Raw genomic sequence first — 22,282 nt, forward strand, 5'->3', positions numbered from 1 at the left:
ATTCATGACAAAGTCTTTCAGGCAGGATTCATATAAAAAATAAGCATTTAGTAATATTGAAAGATTTAGGGTCTCCGTGTACAACAATATTAACATTATGGAGTTATTAAAAACTAATTAATTACACATTTTTTATTTCTTTATTACAAAACAAATAAATAATTTCGCAATTTAACAAATAAGTATGGACATTTGTCGAAATTCAACTACTACACAGGTGATGCTGACAAACATATCATGACATTTGTTAAGACGCGCACAGCCTGTGACTTCCACGAAGACACACACACACTGCTTTATTCAGTCATATCAGTTAGCGTTAATAACGTGAGACGGACGGCGGCAATTTTTGCCGTCTTCACGTGTAAGTATACAAACTGTCGGTAGAAAATTTGCTTCCGACGATGAAAAGCTGCCTACGAATTTCCAAAAGATGAAGCCTAAATTGATTCCAGTTTTGAGAAATAAAAAAGGATTCATTTAAACTTTAGCGCTGATGTGTTGTAATTCATTTTTGAACAAACCAATGCTTAACATTTCTTACCATTTACATAACCGTCATGTTATACTGGCAATTTTATTATTAAATTGATTATAAATGAACTGATATAAGATCATCTAAGACTGATGTATAACAATGATAAGATATAAATGTTTTCTTTTTTATTGCAGGTTTCTGTTTAACATCTCATCTCGTCATCATGGGGTTCGTATCTTCCAGTGGCATCCTAATTATTGTCGTGTTATTTGCTTCGGGTTCCTCAGATTCTTCCGACGTTGATATCTGTAACTTAATCAACGTTCCCATATATTGCACGTGCGACCACATCAATCTTTATAAGGAATTATCCGTCACGTGTTACGTTTTCGGAGAGTTGACTCCCACAGACGCTGTGTGGAAGGGATTTGCCGAACTTAAAAACCTCGTGGCTTTGACCATAAACTCGCGATTAACGACGCGGCTGCCGTTCCTCCCCACGGAAATATTTCAAAGGTCACCTGATCTTCGAGTTATAGAGATCAAAGAAGCGAGTCTAGGAGAAATCAATCCCTACACCTTCTCCAATCTCACTAAAGTGGCTTCCTTGTTTTTGGAAAGAAGCGACATCACCGTTCTGAAGCCTCGGTCCATATTTAACCTGCCGAATTTGAGCAAGTTGGCACTGAACGAAAATTTATTGACGACGATTTCGGCGGATACTTTCGTCGAGCTTCCACAGCTGGAACAGCTCTTCCTGGACAGGAATAACATCAGCCATCTCGAAGACTGCGCCTTTTGCAGTCTTCACAATCTTCGCGAGTTAGAGCTGTGGGGAAACCGAATCGAGGAGCTAAGTAGAGCCTCCTTCCGTGGACTGCGGTACGTGTGGAGACTCGACCTTTATAACAATCAGTTAACCAAACTGAAAGACAAAGTCTTTTACTCCATGACAAGATTGAGAGAACTAGATCTGAAAGACAACGTGATTTCGGAAATTAGCCCACGTGCCTTGGATAATCTGAACAGTTTGATGAGTCTTCAACTGAACAACAACAAAATCAAGATGCTTCCCAGTCACGTTTTTAAAGGGGCTCCGAAGCTGATGATGATCGATCTATCGGGCAACGAACTGAAGACGTTGCAAGGGAGTGTGGTCTCGGATTTGGACGGGATTATGAAGCCCATGTTCGCCCTCTACTTTAAAAGTGAGTCAATATTTTCGACTATTAAATACATTAATCATTATCATGGTTAACTTGCACGTGGTTGTAGTTTCACAATAATCTCCCTTCTCTGTCTTTCTAGTATTCTCTCTCTCTCTCTCTCTCTCTCTCTCTCTCTCTCCTTCTCCAGTAATCTCATGAACTATGAACTCTTCCATTCTCTTTCTTTCTCTCTATAATAATTTCTCTTTCTTTTATTCTCTCTATTTTTCTGTCTCTCATGCGTTATTTCATATTCAAACATAAATGGGATATTTTTTTCTGTCAGTAAAAAATAAACAAAATTGTATGCTAACAAGGGCCGAGGTATTATGCGAAATACACCTCTACCTACGTACACTTTTGAATATATTAAGTCGCAAACCATTACGTATTCATTAGTGTGACAAGACCGATTCTGCCTTTTTACAACAAAATGGCAGGAAGCCATTGTTGAATAGCTCGGCTCGTGCCATGCACTTCACTCATTTTGATAATGACCAGCTGGCTGCTGTCATAAAGACTGATCAAATAGCTGCGGTAGATAACTTTTTTTTTTATTTGTGACAGGAGAAAGAAGTACCACACACACACACACACACACACACACACACACACACACACACACACACACACACACACACACACACACACACACACACACACACACACACACACACACACACACGCAGCTTTTGAAATTTCTGAGGATACGGTCTCTATTATGACAGCGAATTCTCATATACGGAACAGTCACTGAAAGAGCTGCTGTCTACAAGCCACCGACACAGAAGAATTAGAAGCTGTTCTTCCTTTCTGTAAACTTACTTCTGAAGAGCTTCTAGAAATAGAAAAACTCTAGTACAGAATTATACACTCCAACACTAACACGAGTTGACTTGTCGCCTGTGTGGATACCATGGGCACTTATCAATTTCGAATGTGGGCGGAGTTAAATAAAAAAGAAGAAGAAGAAGAAGAAAACCTATGTAGAAGGAGGAGTCTCCTAGAGATGTCTCCGATCGTTGTGATGCAATGTGGAGTAGGAGTTCTGGTTGTCTGTCTTATTAACATGTGACTGTCTTTAATTAGGAGTGGAAACTCGTGTTGTTTTAATTACAGTTACAGGGGCTGCACATAACTATACACGTAAATGGCCCAACTGTATGTGCCAACGTGTCCTTCTTACGTTGATTTATGTTCGGTTTTCCGATCATGTTGATGAATTCGAGTATTTTCCATCGAAAGGTCCGCTGATAAGTTTGTCACGTGAGTCAAGTGTCACGCTCTGTACAGGTCGGTAGCAATATTGCTTCCAAAACAGGAAATTCTCTGGTCTGCCGTCTTCCACACGTCGACAAGGAGATCCTTCAGCTTTGATGTCATCTGACGATAGCGATCCGATCAAGGAAAAGAAAAAGCGCAAGTGTCCGTCATTTGAATACTGATCTTGCTAATAACTTGTTCCTGCTTCCCATCACGTACTGGTGTCACGCTCTTAAAGGTGGTCGGACGAGTTTTTCTTCACGTAATAAAAAAATAAGTGTTTGCATTCACCCTAATGATGGCTATACAAATTACACGACACACGCGGCATTAATCAGCCCTCTTTGAACACGGAGCTCATCGATTTGACCGCCGCCGAAGTGAAAATATGTTTAAAATAATTCGGTGTTTGTCTCTCTTATCATTTTCTTGGTGTCTTTCCCTTAACCGGTGTTGTTCGACCACGTTTTTAAACTTACAGTGGTTCCCAAGAGACATCTCTAACTTGTATTGCATGTAGTGTTTAAAAAAAAAAAAAAAAAAAAAAAAAAAAAACTTCAGCGAAACGCAACTACAACTTGGCAAAATTATGTGTGGTGGCGCAATTCACCAGTTATTTCGGTGCAGTGAATGTTTTAATATGACTGTAATTATTAAATGAAGTTTAATTACGGAAACAACATAATTTAGAATTCCTTTGATAAAAAATGACTAAAGGGTCCAATAGAATTTTATGCCTTTTTGGATCCGTTTAGTTTCGGTGGTAAAACCAATATTCTGTTCATGAATGAAGATGATGCGTTGGTAGAGCTTTCCTCGGACATAACTTGGAAATATTTGAAGAACAGTTTATGACGTCATAAATTTTGGGTAAATCAAGTGAAGCAGAATTGAGGATCTTAATCGGGTGCAGTGAGAATCACTTTTGTTAAAGTGGATTCTCAACAGTTACTGCAACTTTCGCGTAACGTCGAGATGGGTTGACTCTGATGCTTACTTAAAGACTGTCTCAGCAATCATTACACCAAATATCGATAATTTATGTCGTTCGACGCAAGCTTCCACAGTTCTCATTACGATTTGTAGATTCAATGAGTGACATTTCAATTAAATTGGCTATTATAGAAGATCTGGAGCCTTCGTTGCTCAGTCGTTATAGAAAGAAGGACCCTTGATCTGGTCTCTTTCGACTAAAGATCAGTTAACCAATCTAATAGGGAGGTGGAGGTTTTTTCTCCCGGTAACTCGGGTTTCTCATCCCTCAAAAACAGGCAAACCGGTCCCACGAACACACGGCTGCAGACGTAGGACACACCGGAAAGCATAGGGCTAACCACCTTGTCCTCGAGACGGTTCTGATGTCCACAGCTAAAGAACGTGAATGGTACGTGAGCATCCTAATCTGTTTTCTTGATTAAGATATTTTGTATGAAAATTCGCAGAGAAGATTCAGCGCAAAAAAGATCTATTTTATGTAGGGTTCTGCTGTCTGATTAAGAAACACTCTGATCTGTACGATATTTACTGCAGAATTTGAGAGAATTCATTTTTTACGTCAGCTGGCTGTGTAGCTTCTGGAAAGGGATTTGAAACTGAGACGGCAATAGTTAACCTAAATATCTGGAGTATGCGTGGCATCCTGTCAAGTATTATCATTTCAGCGGAAGAAAATATTGCTGAAATGGAAAAATATCGTGTGATGGTTAAGATGTACTCCTTTTTTTTTTGGTTTCTGTTCCGTCTACTTTGTGAATTTAGGAGCATGCGATTTATTAAGTAATAGGCTGCCATTGCGCTGGGAAAAAATCATACTTGAACTTAAATTTCGTTTGTGTGTGTGTGTGTGTGTGTGTGTGTGTGTGTGAAAGAGAGAGAGAGAGAGATAGAAACTACCCTAATGCCAGTTTCGATATGAAGATGTCAACTTTATTTTGGATCAACATTCTTTTAGCTACCATAATAAGCGATATAAAGATTTATCTTCTTGGATTTTTTAAAACTTTATTTTGACTCGAGGTGTGTAAGGCTAATCTGTGTCAACTAATTTAGCCATATCGTAGTTTACCACGGTGTAATGCTAGATTACTTTCAGTTCTACAAGTACACAATTCGTATGATGACCTTAATACGAAAGTCGAAATGTTGAGTAACCAATTTGAGGTGTAATTAAAGTAATTTCCGTTGTCCAAACCTGATAGAAACAAACATCCCGATCTTTCAGATGAAACAATCATTTCTCAATACTGATTTGCTATTAATAAGTTCGTTTACAACTTTTTTTGAAGTTTTTTTTTTTTTTTGAATGGTGTTGAATTAGATCTTCAAGTACAAAAACAAAGCTGAGAAGTTAACTCCTCAAGGAGAGGAAGAAAACTAGTGTAAGATACTCAGCTAACCGTGATCTTCTGATATCTTATCCTTGAACTTCTGCTTCCTGACGTCTCCCAAGGAATTATTTGTGTAAACAGCTCCGAACATCATTTGCCTTCCACTCCGCAGGAATGTAATGAGGGCTAATCTTCTTTTTCTTTCTTTCTTCTTACCATTATTATTATTATAATAGCGCTTGTTCATCGTAATTGCAGATGGAGAGATGTTAGCAAGACAATCGTAAATAGTACGCTTAAAATAATTAACCCTTACGTGGGTTAAGGCCACATACACGCGTATAAAACTACTCCTTGTTGAATGGGCTGTAATTTAGCGATTTGGGGGCTAGAACGAAGGTCCTTTGCACGAGGGTTTCTATTTCCTGTGGCCACCAATGATGCCTGATGACGTGGATTTTTTTTTTTTTTTTTTTGGTCCTGCTTTATTTACTTGCGAATATTCGCAAGAAAATTTGCGAATATTTGCGAATATATAGACTGATTTTAAAATGTGCGCTGCAATGTTTTGCTTTCGGGTAACATTATCAAGAACTGAGCAGCCATCTGCGAGTTATGTACTACACCCTCTGTCCAAAAAGAAACCGAACGTTACGAAAATAGAAGAACCTAGCGGCACCACCTGTTGTATCTTTTCGTTATCGGAAGCGGCAACCTTTATTAGTGTTGTGTCAACTGTTTATGACATTTGTTTCATTAGAACCGAGCTATAGTGCCAAGAGTGACGGTGTATTTTGACGAACGGTCGGTCGTCACGATATTCATGCCGTACGCGACGAATTCTCGCTATCAATCGCTTCAAGAGTTCGAGATAAAACTCACCATTGACCGTATGGCCAGGCAGAATGAATTCTTTGTGGATAATGCCCTTGGAATCGTAAAAACAAATCATCATTGTCTTTACTTTTGACTTCTCCAAGCGACTTTTTTTTTTTTTGGATGCCCCTCTTCTGGTGGTCTCCACTCAGCACTCTGGCGCTTTGTTTCGGACTCATACTCAAAACACCACGTTTCGTCACCAGCAACGATCGTTTCAAGGAAGTTTCAGTCCTTACGAGCGTTTTTGATGAGGTCCTTGAAGTGTTCAATTCGATACATTTTTGGTCGTCGGTCAACTTGTGAGGAACAAATCGCGAATTCAATTTACGAAGGCCCAAACTCTCGGTCAAAATGATTTCGGGTTTTCTTTGATGAAATCGCGCACTTTTTTGATGTTAACTTAGCTCAGTCCAGTTTTGGAACGGCCCTGCTTTTCGTCGTCCTCAAGCGTCTCACGACCACTTTGAAATCGCTTAAACCACTCGTAAACTTGAGTACGGGATAAGCGTTCATCACCGTATGCTTTCTGAAACATTTGATGCGTTTCGGTAAAGCTTTTACCAAGTTTAACACAAAAGTCAATCGCCGGTCTCTGTTTGAACTCATTTTCCGACCGTTCGTCAAAACACACTGTCCCTCTTGGCACTACAACTCGGCTTCTAATGAAACAAATGTCATAAACAGTTGACACAACTCTAAGGAAGGTTGCCGCTTTCGACAAGAAAAAGATACGACAGGTGGCGCTACTAGTTTCTTCTATTTTCGAAAAGTTCGGTTTCTTTTCGGACAGAGAGTGTTCAACATTATTATAATGATCTTTCTACTCACCGTCATTGCCTTCCTTTCAGGAACACACACACACACACGGGCGTATCCCTCTGTCACTATAATATAAACTGACAAAATTGCCCAGGAACAAAGAGAATGTCACACGGAATATACTATTTTACGCACAAAATGGTATTTATTCCATAACATCCGAAGTTCCTCCATGCATTATAAGACTAATTCAGCTTTATGAAACTCGTTTATCATCTACGGAAAGCTTAACTCAAACCATCCAGGATGTCTCTTGCAACTCGTGCATTGGGATTCGAATTTAATAACCTGTTGTGCCAAAACGAAACGCCATTTAATCGCTCACTCTCGGAGGTCAAACTTTGCTAAAAATTTTAACTAGGAATTCTTATTATCGGGTTGTTTTCGTTTTGGTTTGACTGCCTTCTTTGAAGTTTGCCTTTCGATCGCATCCTATGAGTTGCTGGATGGATTCGGATGAAATTAGTTATCGCAAGCTTTGCTGAAGTTCATCCACTTTTGAATTTTCAAGTAAATCAGCAAACTAAACCCGCAGAAGAAACGAGTAATGAAATTGCTTTCTGTGCTATAAAACGAGAGTCATCTTTAAATAACTTTCCTTTATCTTTTATCAACTTGACATTTTTCATAATTTTCTGACCAGTAGAATATATGGTTCATTTTCCATCCGCGTATCACCTTACCCACAATGCATGCTATCCAATAAGACTGATGCAATCTAAGTTTAATGCATGTACCAATCCTTAGCGGGAAAATGAAATTAGCAGCCATCCACCGAAGAGAATAACAAGCGAGCTTTGTGTGTGTGATGCATGGCAACGAGAGCGATATTATTTGTCGTTATTTGTGCTTATATACGGAACGATGAGGTAATCTCTCATTCCTTCAATCCGTCTCATTGTTGAAACAGAGAACGCGATCGGCCAAAGGCAGAGGAGATTTACATCAGCATCATCTTCATAAAGAATAAACCCATCTCGTCTATCGACGAGTTTGTCATTTGCCTGTCCTTGCTATCAAGCCCATCTAACATTCTTAAGCAAAAACAGCGCATTAATACAATCTATCCATCGGACAGGTGCCCACCCTACAGTTGGCCTCTGACAGGTAATTTACTCAGTCGTGATTGATGTCGGTTTGTCTTCTATTTCTGCAAGGTTTTCCAGCCTTGATTGACCAAGTCTGATAGAACAGAATTACGTGACTCGCATCCACATCCCTCTTCAAATGTAGCGTGTTATTTTCAGCAAGCACAGGGTTCTGATATCAGCACTTGTCTCTGTCGAGATGCGAGCGACATCTGCTGTCTTCTCTTCTGCAGGAGAACCTTCCTGGGTTAGTCATCACGATAGTGATTGCCAGTTGTCATTGCAACTCGTGCACACATCTGTCACACTCAACACGCAACAAATGGGTTAGGATGAATTGGAAGATGCAGCGAGACGTTCTTTCTTTTAAGATATCGTTGAAAAGATTGTTAAAATGCATCAAAAGGACGACTCCAGATTCTTCAGATGTTCGACTTTACATGGATGGCTATAGATGGTTGCGTATTCTGATAATGTTTAGGGTGCTATGTTATCCATCTCAAAGAAAATTTAAGGAATTAATTAAACTTCTGTCTTCCAGCCTTCTTCGCCATTCCAAAAAGATCGTGGACACGCCCAGACTTTAGGAATTTTTGCTTAAAGTATTTAATGTTTTTAACTCAGTATTGGATGTACTTGAGTTAAAAGACTAAGTTTTTCTTGTTTTATTGTTGCGTTAATCAAGCAGTAGCACACTTTATCGAGAAAATGTCTCGATATAAGAATTCTAAATTCTTTAGTAATTGGGGCAGTTTTCACTTTAGTCGTTTATTGCATCTTTTATGGTGGTGGACGACCAATGAAATTTATGCTTCAAGAATCCTTAACGTGACTCAACTTTTTTAAGTGGCTTCCATTCACGAAAATTGTGAACCTCGAAGGTGAACACCAACGAGCAGCTTAATAATATTTGATTATATTTATTAATGTTTGTTATTATTTATTTTATTTTTTACATAACAAAGAAGCACCGCTGTATAGGGATGGTGGTCTCAGAGATTATTTTGTTAAATTCAAGTTTAATTATTAAATACCTTATTGAATTTTTAGACGTTCCCTAACTATGCGCCTTCTAAGGCATACGAATATGGAAGCACATTCAATAGAAATAATGACCACGTGTTTATTAGGGAACTGTTTTTAAAAACTAAACGAGTACAAAAAATAACAATAAAAATACAAGTTTCGTTAGTCGTAAGACTAAAATCTTCAGGGGGTAAAGAGAACTGAAAGTTTAAAGCACAAGCCATAAGAAATCATGAAAAAACAAGTCCATTTGTTGGTATTATGAACATCTAAACAGTTCGTTAAAAAACCGAAGAACAGATCTGCACAACCGTTAATGCGTGTTAGCTGGAGACAATGCTCTTGTCTCCAACTTGAGACAGTGCCTTGAGCATTGTCTGCAGCTAACACGCATTAACGGTTGTGCAGATCTGTTCTTCGGTTTTTTAACGAACTGTTTAGATGTTCATAATACCAACAAATGGACTTGTTTTTTCGTAATTTCTTATAGCTTGTGCTTTAAACTTTCAGTTCTCTTTACCCCCTGAAGATTTTAGTCTTACGACTAACGAAACTTGTCGGGTTATTTTTAGTACTTGTTTAGTTTTTTAAAAACAGTTCCCTAATAAACATGTGGTCACGAAACAGGAATATTTCTATTGAACTTCGTAATCACAGAAACCTACGCATGAATAGGGATGCATTTTGTTCTGATAATGTTCGAAGCCCTTTAAACAGGAATGCAAAAGAATATGACTCGAAGTACTGTGAAAGCAAATGAATAGGAATGTCTAAAGCATGTGAATGTGAAAAATTCTCTAGAAATTTTGATAAGAGGAAAAATATGAAATTTGAAAAGCATCGTCGTTTGATGTGTTTAATTTACATCCGGGAATATAGAAAAATATGAAACACTATGATAGTTATGTTCAAACTACATTATGAACGCAATTAATTAATTAATTATCGTACGATGATACAGCGGCCGGGAGTTCCCTTTACGCGAATGTACGGCACCATCTCAGCCCCCCCCCCCCTCCGAAAGAGGAAATTTTATCCGTGCTCCGACATAGCTGATGAATGAGGAGTATGTCTGGGTTAGTATTCCTGACTGTATCCATGTGTGTGTGTACGGGGCCGGTTTGCCTGCTTGGGGGATGAAAAACCCCAGATAAACTGGGGGGAAGAACCCTGCTGTCCACGCCCAAGACCGGCTAACTTGGCTATGGCTGAGGAAGATCCTTAAGCTCTTCACGTCGTTGATGGGAATCGAACCCAGGACACTCCTTCCCCAGGCATAGAGTTGCGAAGCGCGCAACTACTAGGCTAACCGCACGGACCACATTAACATTTCTCCTTTAAAGAATACAAATTAAAACGTCACCATTACCGAAATAAATTTAACTGAAAGAATCAATAAGACCTCAAAAAATTGTGCAATCTGCAAACCTGAGACTGCGAAGCCTCAAAAATGTTTGAATTTTATGAATTTTCTTGCATTTCGCTCTTAATTTCATTTTTTCATTCTTAATTTTTGAACTTGTTTGCCTTTACTTTGTCGTTGTTTTTACACTGATTTTGCTATTGATAAATATTGCATTATGCCATTCTCTTAATCCTTTTTAACTGCAAGTTGGCTTCTACATGAAAACATTAGAATAACCTCAAGTCTGTCACGTTCACTGGACAGACCAAAAGGAACCGAGAAACAAACTTGCGTTTAAAAAAAAAGTCTCTTTGGACTTTTTTGGCTAACAAATCCGTTGGTGTCTGGAAAGTAAACCAGACATGATAGCACGAGTTTTCTTTCTTTCATTCGGATGTGTTGTGTGTGTGAGTGAGTGTGTGGGTACTTGAGGTATCTGGTCGTGGGAAAGTAATCTCTGCTACTAGTCGAATGCCAGTCATCCGTGATCTTTTTGTGTTGTCATTACATGCTGTCCGGGAGGGGAGGGGCGGTGCATTTCCTGCTTGTTTGGAAGGGAAAATAGAAAAGCACCTCAACACATTTTTTAACCAACGTACCTTGTTGGGCCCGGCAGCTCTAATAGGTTGTAAAAAATTAAAAATAAAAAAACTTTCTATTGAAACTATTTCGATTAACCTTTGGGCTCTATGGAGTAGTTCGTTGTCCGATTGAAGCCTTTCTGGTGAGTTAGTACAACACATTGAGAGGGAGGTTGCATGCACCCGCTGGATACAACGTTAGGATCAAAGAGAAGTGCGTTTTTTGTAAGTAAGCTGAGAAAGTTGCATGCTTTGGAGCAGCTGAACATTGACGGAATGTTCCGATATATTTTTCGACAATTTGGGATGACCTTTAATAGAAGTAATCTTTGTGCGCTGAAGTGCTGAATCAGTTTATATAAATAGGGTCGCTTTGTTGCACTGATACGCACAACGTCTTTCATGGGAAGTTTTCAGATACGATGAAAAACGATGATCACCTACTGAGGCAGGGCGAAGTGCTTATTTGTTATTTTGCTTATTCATATATGAATATGTTCTCTATATTATAGCAAAGATGTCATCAAAGTTCTGATTTTGAATGCAGATAATAAGCTAAAATTGATAAGAAAACGAAAGTATAAAAAAGGTAAATAAACAATCACTTACAAAAGCTAACGGAGTTCACTCGTGGATTAAATGAAATCCGCGATCCTCCCACACCACGAAATTAGTTTGGTCGCAGTACTTATCACACACCAGTGAATCCCAAGAAATGTTTGCAATTTCGCTCTTAAATATCGTTTGATAATAAACCTGTTTCATACACGCAATTCTTTAACAAGTTTCGATTTACCATCCTCTTCTAGGATGGGATGTTCAAACGTTTTGAGGAATTTCAGAGAGTGAGATCCTCACCCACGGATATTTAAAATGTTGTTGATCCTAACAAGCAAATTGAAAGGACCATGCTATCGGTGAAGTCTAATTAATTTCTTTTTAAGTACATCCATCTATCAATTTGGCATATTTGTTTTCCTATCAAGATGGAAATAATTTTGGCGGATCAATTCTTTCAGCCCAATTGGAAAACGCCACACTGAAAAAAAAAGAAAAAAGTGGAACCTTTTTTTTAATGTGGTTCCTACTCAAGAGAGGTTGTACACCGACAGTATATTAGTATTAGCATCGTAAGGTCGGCTAAGGGTTAAGTGTCCGGTTAACTCTTAAGCCACCTTATCACGAGGTCGCAAGTGTTATATGAATAAGTGGTTAAGAAGAAATAAAGAATCTCTTGATGTGTTTCGTATCAAGCTGAAGAGAACTGGGCCGAAGAGTTCGACTTTTTGTGATGGGCCGAATATAAGCTTCGCGTCGTGCGGTGGGATAGAACGTCGGACGACATGACAACGTGTGAAAACGATATACGACAGATGTTCATTCGTGATTTAGACAAGCTAAATCACTGCCCTGGACTCATAACGCTACCATCATTGACACCCACCGTCGTTTGAGTTATTAAGTCGCTAACAATTAAACTAATTTCATCAACACACGGACCTCAAAGTTTGTGACGTTTCTGACTTTTGGACCCTCCCCCAATATAAAAATCTGCCCCTCTTGATAACTTTCCTTCCGCCATCTCAGTGCTTCTTCGTTTTTGATCTTTCTTCTGAAAAATTACTCACACGCAACTTTTGCCTAAGTTACTCCCCCCCCCCAAACTGTCCTTTTTCATCGGTTGTGTTATCTTCGTGAGTTAACAGGATTGTTCATTTCCTTTTTCAGGTCTGGTTTCCTACCAGCCATAGCCTATTATGACAGATTGTTTGCTATAAGAGATCGAATTATTAATATTGCGCTATAAGATGTCGATGTTCATGTAACAGAATATGATCAAAGAAACTATTGAGACAGAGTCGCAGCTTTTGCTCTTCATTGCTGTGAATGGGATTGCGCCTACCATATTTATGTGCTGTATTGTATTGTATTAGTAATGTAATGGTTAGATCAGTCCCACCACCGTACTCTACAGACCAAACACGTTAATTTTTTAAAGACACTTCAGGTCTCCAATAAGCTGGACAGTGGTCTCATACTAGGTGATAAAAATCATTCATCGTCTTTGACAATACCGTCGACAGGGTGTAGCATAGAGGCAGCCTGCCTCACGGCGTGGCTTAATAAGGGCGCTCGTTCAGCCATATTGCGGTTGGCGCCGTCGCTACGCTAACGATTCCTGTCAGCGTAGCAAGTGCGGAAAGTACTTCCGAGCTTAAACTGATTAAACATTATTTGCGAACAGCAATGATCCAAGAAAGATTGGTTGGTCTACCAACTATATCGATTGAGGCGGACATTGCTTATAATTTAAATTTAGAAGCGCTTATAAACAGTTTTATTGTGTGATATCCCCGTAGAGCAAACATTTAATTAATATTATTATGTAAAAGTTTTGCATTAATGTTTCTCTTGTCATAAAAACAAAATAGCAATTGGAGATTTTCTTATATTTTGTCTTATAATCCATCAGGGGCGATATTTAATTGTTTGTCTCAGGGCGCGATCTAATCTGGCAACTGCATTGGTCTTTCAAAAGTGGCGACATACATTATCCATTTGCCAATCCAAGCCGAAAGCAGGGCTTGTATGCACAATGCTTGTTGCCGAAAACGAATCAAAATTTGAAGCTAAACTGAAAGGCCTTTTTATGTTGCGAAGGAGAAATTGTTTGGCCCTGTAATACGATGCATTTTGAGGGATGTGCGAGAAGGCTTGATTCTGAAAAAGAAGAGGCAGAAAGAGAGAATTGTAGTGGCAACAACAACTGAACATGGTGTAGTCAAGATACGCTTCCAATTAAAAAAAAAAAAAAGTGGTCCCATAGAATGTTAATAAGAAGCACGCAGCAAAGTGCTTTCTTATGTAGAAAATCCATAATATATTAATACTGTAGGTAATAAAAGAAATATTTCTTTTATTAAGTATACAAATAAACACCTTTCTTTATATAATAAAGATATTTAAATATTTTTAAGGTGGACGATGAAATTAATTTCCCACAATCCACGAACATCCACCGCCCAAGGGAGAGAAACCTTTTGGGTGGAGACCGGATGCGACAACCAACCAGGGTGGTCAACCATGCCTTGCTTACAACTTGTTATCAGACCGCATCGCATGATCTCCACCGTACTTTTACTCAATTAGACTCGTGCAAATAGCCGATAAATGTTCCGAGAATGCTACACAAATAATAGCGGAGTGTGATTTCATTCACTTGGATGCTCGGCGGTGGTTTTTGATGTTCGCCGTTTTTATCATGGAAACAAGAACGGCGTTTTCTCTCTTGACAACAACAATTCGATAGTGACGGGGAGTTTTAAATTTGATCGACGTCAGGTGAGAAATGAAAGCAAATTCAGCGCAGTCGGTTCTGGGAAGACACGCTTCGCTAGAACAAGCATCGATGCAATAACTCTAAAGCGATGCAAGAACTATTTTTATTTCTTCTTTTTTTATTTGTTTGTTTCTTCCTGCAGCGGCGTTGCTATACTGTAGCTTTTGCCGCCCGGGGCGATCCCTGCGTTTGCTGCCCCTCTCAATACACACCAAAAATACTACAAACGTATAGGTAAAGTTCAAAGTGACGCCTGTGGACCCCCCCCCCCCCGCAAGCTAAGCCATTGTCTTCTTGTATTTCTATCATTCAGAAACGCGATCTCTCTTATTACTGCTGCAGACCACCCTGAAAGTCCCGTGTAACCAATAAGATTAGACGTGTTATTAGTTAGCTTTCGTTTTGTGGGTTGAGCAACCACTTCGCACATAAGGGGTTCCTAATCCCCACAGTTAAAGTATAATGGGACTATGTGATGCGATATGAGTGGATCAGAAACTGAAACGGCTGTTTGGATCATTTCTTCTAAGGAAGCCGATCGACTTTGGAATGCTTACCTCGTTTATTAAGAAAGAAGGAGAAATCGTTTTTGTCCCAAAACAGAGATATTAAATGTATTTATTTCAATTTGTATTTGATATTAAAATTAACGTTTCTATAGTACATTTACTTGTATGATATTATTACGTGTGACACCTCCAGAGACTCCAAAGACTCATCGAGGGAGGGCACCTACTCGACAACTCTCTGTCTCCACCACTCAATCCACCAACTACGAGCGCAACCAGACCAACACCATCTACCGCCACACCCACCGATATTTTCACAGACAATCGCAAATATCCATGCCCACGGCGGGATTCGAACCCGCAGCCTCTTGGCTGGAGAGCGGATACACTCGGCCAACCAGGCCGGCTATAAAATGCCGGCTACGTATAAAAGGTATTCATCTGTACTTTCCCAGTGACTGAATTCAAATTCACTTTCAGTTGGGCGATTTAAATATACTTCGAATTTGCGTCCATCCTATTCGTATTCTTGTCCTTCCAAGACAGGTCGATTAAGCCTAATTAGTTGCAAAGAATCGGTGCGGTCGGCTTGCCACCCCTCTGCTGAATCCCTTAAAGGCGAGTATTTTATGTCTGTAGATGGGTGTTCAAGGGGCCGGTTTTCCTGGGATGATAAACCCGCGTTTCGAAGAGAAAAAACCCTGCTAGCTCCCGTATGACATCGGTGACTCTTCACTTGAAAATCCCTGATGAAATTGTTCTTCTGATACGAACTCAGGTGTTTCCAACCAAAGAACTCCGTGGAAAGAAAGTACCGAGCTCCAGGGGCTCTAAAATATTTTATTTATTTATTTTTTTACTTTGAATTTATTACTTTAAATAAGTTTGCCATTATTTAACTCTCTTTGTATCCTGATTGGTTGGATGAGGCGAATTCTCCTTTCTCTGCTCGTAACCATTTTCTTTATTTATAAGAATCTCATATCACGTAAGATGCTACAGATATCTTCACGAAGATCTCTTAGATCCTGTAATGTTGTATCTTTATAATTTGCCTAAAATTGTTTTGTGACAATTACTCGCTTTTCTATAACAAAACACGAAGAAATTTCGTTGTCTGGAACTTTGCCAAGTTTCCCCAAACACTTCTGAAAACCCCTTTTAAGCGTTTTTTAGAGGAAGGCCGCCTCTCCGCTTAGTCACGTAGGGTTGCCAAAGGGCAAGAAAGTCAGCAGAGTCATCGTATAAGATGAACAAGTTTTCTTGAAACAAATCAAAAGAATCGTGTCTTAAATATTCCCCGTTTCCTCTCCGATGTCATCGGCGTGACTTTTATAGAGATTATAACTGATAGTGTCGAGGTTAATAGGGGTCAGGGCTTTCTATTTACCGATCTTCTTGAAGGATAAAGAAAATTATAATATAGACAAGTGGGTAGTTTGTTTCCTTGTTGAAACAGACTGTTTTTAAATAAAACACGCGTTTTTAGTGCGTTTTCATGACGCTTTTTCGTTAAATTCGGTAATTCTGATCGAAAGAGCGACGCCTAACGGATATGCTTGGAACTATAACCGAAACGAATGTGGATCTTAATACAGGTTTATCCTTTCCAAATTTCGTTGTCTTTATATAATCCTTAAAAGAAAAACGCTCCTAGTTAAGACTGGATGGGTTTTGCACCTGCACGAGCATCGTTTACAGTTACCCTGTCTCGGAACGGTCAGCACTTCGAATATGTTCGGTAACCTGATTTCGCAACGGAAACCGCCCTCTAATCATATCCAGTTCCGATGCAAAGGTCACATTCCACTCATTGTGTATCCTGCATCTCAGATGTCAATGCCGGAGGAAATTTCTACTCGCTGAAACTGCCGTGCCTGTGCTTTGTTCAATGTGACGTTTACCGTCACGAAAACCCATTAAAAGCGGAGCTGCAGGCAGCGTTTCCCATAATCACACTCCGACAGGACGTTTCCTTTAAAGTCCGCTAAAAAGTCCACGAAAAAAAAGGACTTTTTTGGAGAGAATTCTTGTTGCTATTAACAACCTTCGTTGCAGCAGCGAGTCTGTCCCATATAATGAGCAATGTGACTCTCTTTTATGTCACTGCCCGCCTGCCAAAGTCATTCTCAGACTCGAAAATCATCGCAATACTTTATGATGGAGCCAAACGTCTTGAGCACTTTCTCAAAATACCTCTTAGATTTCGTTTCTTTTCTTTTCTCTCTTTTTTTTTTTTTTTTTGTACATTCGATCGAACTCGGTTTATTAGGATCAGGTCTTGCCAATCATAGTTTCAATCGTTATTTTTTTTCCCATATTTTTAATACTTTTCCATTTATAATACTTAAGTGAACACATAAATAATAAATATTTTAATGTTTATATTTAAGACATAGGTAAGCGCATAAACATTCATTTGAAATTAATTCCTGTTAAAACATATTCAAATTAACGTTTTAATATATTTATTTACGCATAGCGAATTAATGTGTTTACGGTACGTAAGTCAGCAAGTCTCCCAGATAATCCTTTTGCGTAATGAAATTCTTGTAACGCCGTCGAAGGATGAGGTTTTGAATCGTTATGCGAAATGGGTCGATTGAAATCAAAATTGAATTTTTGTTGGTGAAGTTGAGTGCGATTCTAAACTGCTATACTCCGGACGAATTGTGTCCGTCCAGAGTATAGCAGTTATTACTTTAACTTTTGAAGCGTTTAATCAAATTTTGTCTGCGTGAATAATCCGAATAACCTATCGTCAATTCAGTTACGATGTTATTTGCCCATCACAACTGAAGCGAAAAACGACACTCAGCTTTGTTGGATTCAATTGTTATGATAATGAATTACGTCACAATGGCAAGAATTCTCTAGAGAAACGCCCCTTTTATGCTTCTTTCGGATCATTTTCCCGTACTTTAATGCTTTTTCATAGTATGCATAGAAGTGAGAGGTTAAATCTTCCCCACCCAGGGATGGGGAGAAGTCCTAAACGTACGGAGGTAATTATTATATTTTGAAGCCTAGGGTATAATAAGGGGCTGTGATGGCCACTCTTCCTGGCATCCTTGTCCTCATTTTATCCGGAAACAACGACAAGAGAGAGAGAGAGAGAGAGTCTAAGAACTATTTTAGTCGTTGGCACTGAAAGTAGCAAACGACTGTCTGGTCAGGGTCTGAGAACGGTTTCCTCATTTTTGCTCGAGCAGCAGGTGCTACCGTATTCATTTGTCGGCATTAGCTCGTAGAAAGCGACCGTTCAAATACGGAAGTGCTTTTTATTTATAAACTTTATGAGTATGAGAGCACCGCTGGCACCGAAACCACCTCGTTCCAGTAAAAGAGACGGTTCATCCGGAGCAACCTTGAGAAGCTTCCAAAACACGTTCTTGTCTGTTTCAAGTTTATGCCGCAGCGTCTGTCAGCGAACGTGGCACGAGTTCGTTACTTTTGCTAAGGAAACATCATCCCCCTCTCTCCCTTTCAAGTGGTATTTAAATTTGTTTGCTTTCGTTACACGCGACTCAGGGCCACACTAATGCCAACCGACTTTATTAGTTCTCGTCTTCCTTGTTCGAAATAGCGCTGCTAAAAGATTTGTGTTAACTTGCAGTTAAGCAGTGTTTAATTTGTAAACATCGTTAGCCTGCTTTATGTATTTTAATATTAATAAAAAAGAGAAGAAAAATTGAGAATTTAGCATTTTTTTTCTGCGTTATAAATAGGGATATATATATATATATATATATATTTCCTATCCGAAGCTCCAGCCGTAGATGTTACAGATTTCGTGTGCAGTTGGTTATCTTACTAAATGTTAAATCGGAATATCTGCTTGCTCCCATTAAATCGGTGTAATTGCAGTCTTGTTTGAATAGGATTCAAACGTGATTTAGTTTGCATTCATGAATGGAATTCAAACTACATGAACTTACTCCGATAACTGCAATTTACAGATGGTTGGCTACTAACAAAAGACGCAGAACCCCAAGACGAACATTCATTCATCGCATATTATGACGTCACAGCATTGTTAGGTAATCCCAGAACATCGAGCACATTGTTAATTGTGTTAGTTCGATGTTCGCAACCTCTCTGAATACCGAAGTCACCGTGTTGTTGGCGATGAGCAGAAATTCAATTTCAAAATCGATTAGCATTTTCTAAAACTACTTTTTTGTTGAAGAGGTCATCTTATCGGAAAATGTGAGCTTTGCCATTACGTAAAATGGACCTTTTCTCCGTTATTGCAAGCGGATGTGAGCCTTTTTGCTTTCAAGGTCAAGATAACGGAGAGACTACAAAAATGGCTCGCACGGAAAAGGAGAAACCAGTTTATAAACCCTTTCACTGATTGTTTATAACACACAGCAAAGGGGTGAGCTAAGTCCGCGAGGATATTTCCCGTTATTCGAAGTCTTATTTCGCGAAGTATGAGACTTGATGAATTAATTGCTTGTCTCAGATGATTAATGACAGCAGACGGTGGACCCGAATGAACAATGAAGTTGCAGGTTCTTCCTGTTCCATGACACACTTTCATCCTCACTTTGCATTCCCCATCACCGTCGTACGAAAAGTGTTATTTAGCATCCAGTGTGGGTGCTTTGATAAATAACAGACAGATGTGTTAAGTACATGGATGAGCGTAGGTTAAGTAAATATTTGTCTTTAAGAACCTCTCCGTGTTCCTTTAGTCCGTTGAAAATATTAAATGCCAACGTTAATAAACAGTCTTCCACGTCAACAATAAGAAACTAAACAATAATTGGAATTTTAACTCATCCTTTGCCAAACGACAACCAGAACGTGGTTAAACAATCGATTTAGACCAGCGAGATACCAAACAGAATTAAAATAAATACACGATTGTTATTGATCCGTAGTTCATGGTTCTGAATGCTGGGTTAAAAAAAGCTACCAATACTCTTTGATGGTAATTAGGGCAATTAACATTCACTCCAGCACGTTTTGTCAAAGATAAGTTGAACAATGGCGGGCTTTGTTCAGGTTTTGTGATTAAACGATGAAGTTCTTGTGTGTTCCATTTTAAAACTCACGGAAGGAAACTTTCTGGCATTCTTGGAGCTTATTTAATGCTCCTGGAAAGTATTTAATAGCCGTGATTTTGTACTGATGACATTGCTGTGAACAAATAAGGCCAAGATAACGAATCTTTCGTTTTCGTGCATCCCTGTGAATTCGGAAGCAGACCAACCTGCACGCTATCGGCGCATTTGGCCCCGGCGTATAATTAGGCAAGCACTCTTAGATAGACAACGTTAACCTTTAATGGCTTTAAGTGGCTCCACGCGTTTGCACACGATAGGGGTGGACTGTAAATGACCCTAGAGAGGTGTGTACTGCGAATGCAAGTTACTTTGTAGCGTTTAAGAGGTCATGCAGATAAAGGGTGTACCATAGTGAAAGGCAATGTTCACGTGCGAGAATAAACTATGACAGCTACGGGGAAAAAAGCGGTCAAAGAAATTCTCTTGAGTGTTTCATTAACGCTCGAGATTGATGTACGTTTGACGGCCGAAAAGGTTCTGTAAAAACATTTCTAGATGTCCGTTCCAGTCGTACTCAATGCATTTACTCGGTGCTTATCTGGAGATGAAAATTCTTCGCAAATCTTTATTATTATTATTATTTATTACAGGTGAATAGATGATTGATCTCTCTGTCTGTTGGTCTGTCTTTCTAGTCGGATGTTAATGTTAATAACATTAACATCAACATCTCGCACAGAGGAACGTTAATGTTCTCCAATATTTCCTTCAGATGAAGAATGAAGCGAACCAACCTCTTGAAATTGCTCAGAAAAATTTCAACAGTCTTGAATTGAATCCTATTTCTTATTTGTTTTCAATATCGAGATTGAAATTCAGCCTTTGAGGTTCAGGACCCAAACTTTCCTCCCATGGGCTCAAGAAAAAAAAAAAAGTTCTGCTTCCTCTCTAAATGAGATGGAACGTCTTGCACTCATCGAGACCCGATCCTAAAAAAATAAAATAAATAAATAAAAAGTCCACCTCGTATCTACGGCAAGATTCCTCCTCCTCCTCCTAACAACCCAAACCACGAGAATCACTTGGCCAGATCACGAACACGATTATTTGGATAGCTAAGGAGGTTTTCCTTTCTGTTTATCCAATTTCATCTTTTAAAATGCTCTACTGAAAAAAAAAAAAATAGGGGGGGATCTTGAAAATATTAATTGGGCCACCGAGAACATGGTTAGCAGTAAAAGTTTCATGAACTTTGCACCATTCTTGATAGCAAAAATGTAACCTTTAAGAAATAGAATACATTAACGAGACAAAACATTATAACCACCTCCTTAGTAGTGCGGTTAAGGTCTCAGCTGAGATGACCGCTGGTGTCCGTCTTAGCATTGACCAAAAAAGGTGTCCTAAAGTATTTTGGACTTACTACCAGACAAAATAATGTCCTGGAGATCAGCGGCCAAGCGAGACGCCGGCGTCGACTATCGCGAGATGTTGCGTTCCACGTGATACCACAAATGTTTGATGAAATTCGAGTCAGGAGAATCAGATGGCCAGGGGAGTACAATGCGAGCCTTGTGACACTCGTCTTGCTGAAAAGAATCCGGATTCAACGGACCACACGGAATCACCATAAAAGGCACATCTGTCTAAAACAATTCCTCTGTAAAAAATAGCCATTAAGATGTGTTCGTTGGATCTAGTGATGTTCAGGAGAACAACCCCAATACCAGGATACAACGACTACCGCTGAATATCATGGGTGATCATAATATTTTGACTCTGAGTGTATTTTTTTTTTCAAGGAAACACAATACACAGATATTATACTGTGAATGACGATAAGAAGTAACCCTTGTATAACGCGGATCAGGTTCCATAGAAATGCCACGTTATATAGATCGCGTTATGCGAGACTCAGATCACATGCAAAATATGTTCCGAAATCGGTTTTTTTATTTTTTTTAATTATATAAACAATAATGACAAACTTAACAATTTTTTTATTTAATTCAGATAATTCATGTAAGTTAAGAAAACATATAAACTATGAAACAAATACACAGTATAAAATTATAAAAAAGTATAAATTGTACGTAAACTTCATTGCTTCTAATGCATAAAATGTTTTAGGCAAAATAAAATAAAGTGCATATTTAATCGCCATCACTGTCTTCAAAAATAACATTTCGTAAATGTCCTTTACGAGTGGCGTCATCACTTGAAATCTCTTGGACATCATTTGTATAATTCTCACTGCATACTTCGGCTGGTTTAGTTATCAAGAAGTAGTAATAAGACCTTGCTTACCACTATGCTGCAATTTTTTATTAAGTTCATAATACGG

General features: G+C 38.9%; 1 protein-coding gene across 3 annotated transcripts in view; it reads left to right on the forward strand.

The window, feature by feature from the left end:
* The window catches only part of LOC150100553 (uncharacterized), an 83,070-nt gene that overhangs the window by 43,794 nt on the left and 16,994 nt on the right, over positions 1-22,282 (forward strand). For all 3 annotated transcript variants that reach the window (XM_090401305.1, XM_090401304.1, XM_090401306.1), the window contains exon 2: positions 673-1,686. In XM_090401305.1, the coding sequence (XP_090257431.1) occupies positions 702-1,686 (985 nt within the window). In that variant the 5' untranslated portion in view covers positions 673-701. The remainder of the gene's footprint in view (positions 1-672; positions 1,687-22,282) is intronic.

The sequence above is a fragment of the Typopeltis vanoorti genome, chromosome 12, assembly GCF_054136105.1.
Source record: "Typopeltis vanoorti isolate ZY-2024b chromosome 12, IOZ_Tvanoo_1.0, whole genome shotgun sequence".
Classification (NCBI taxonomy): domain Eukaryota; kingdom Metazoa; phylum Arthropoda; class Arachnida; order Uropygi; family Thelyphonidae; genus Typopeltis; species Typopeltis vanoorti.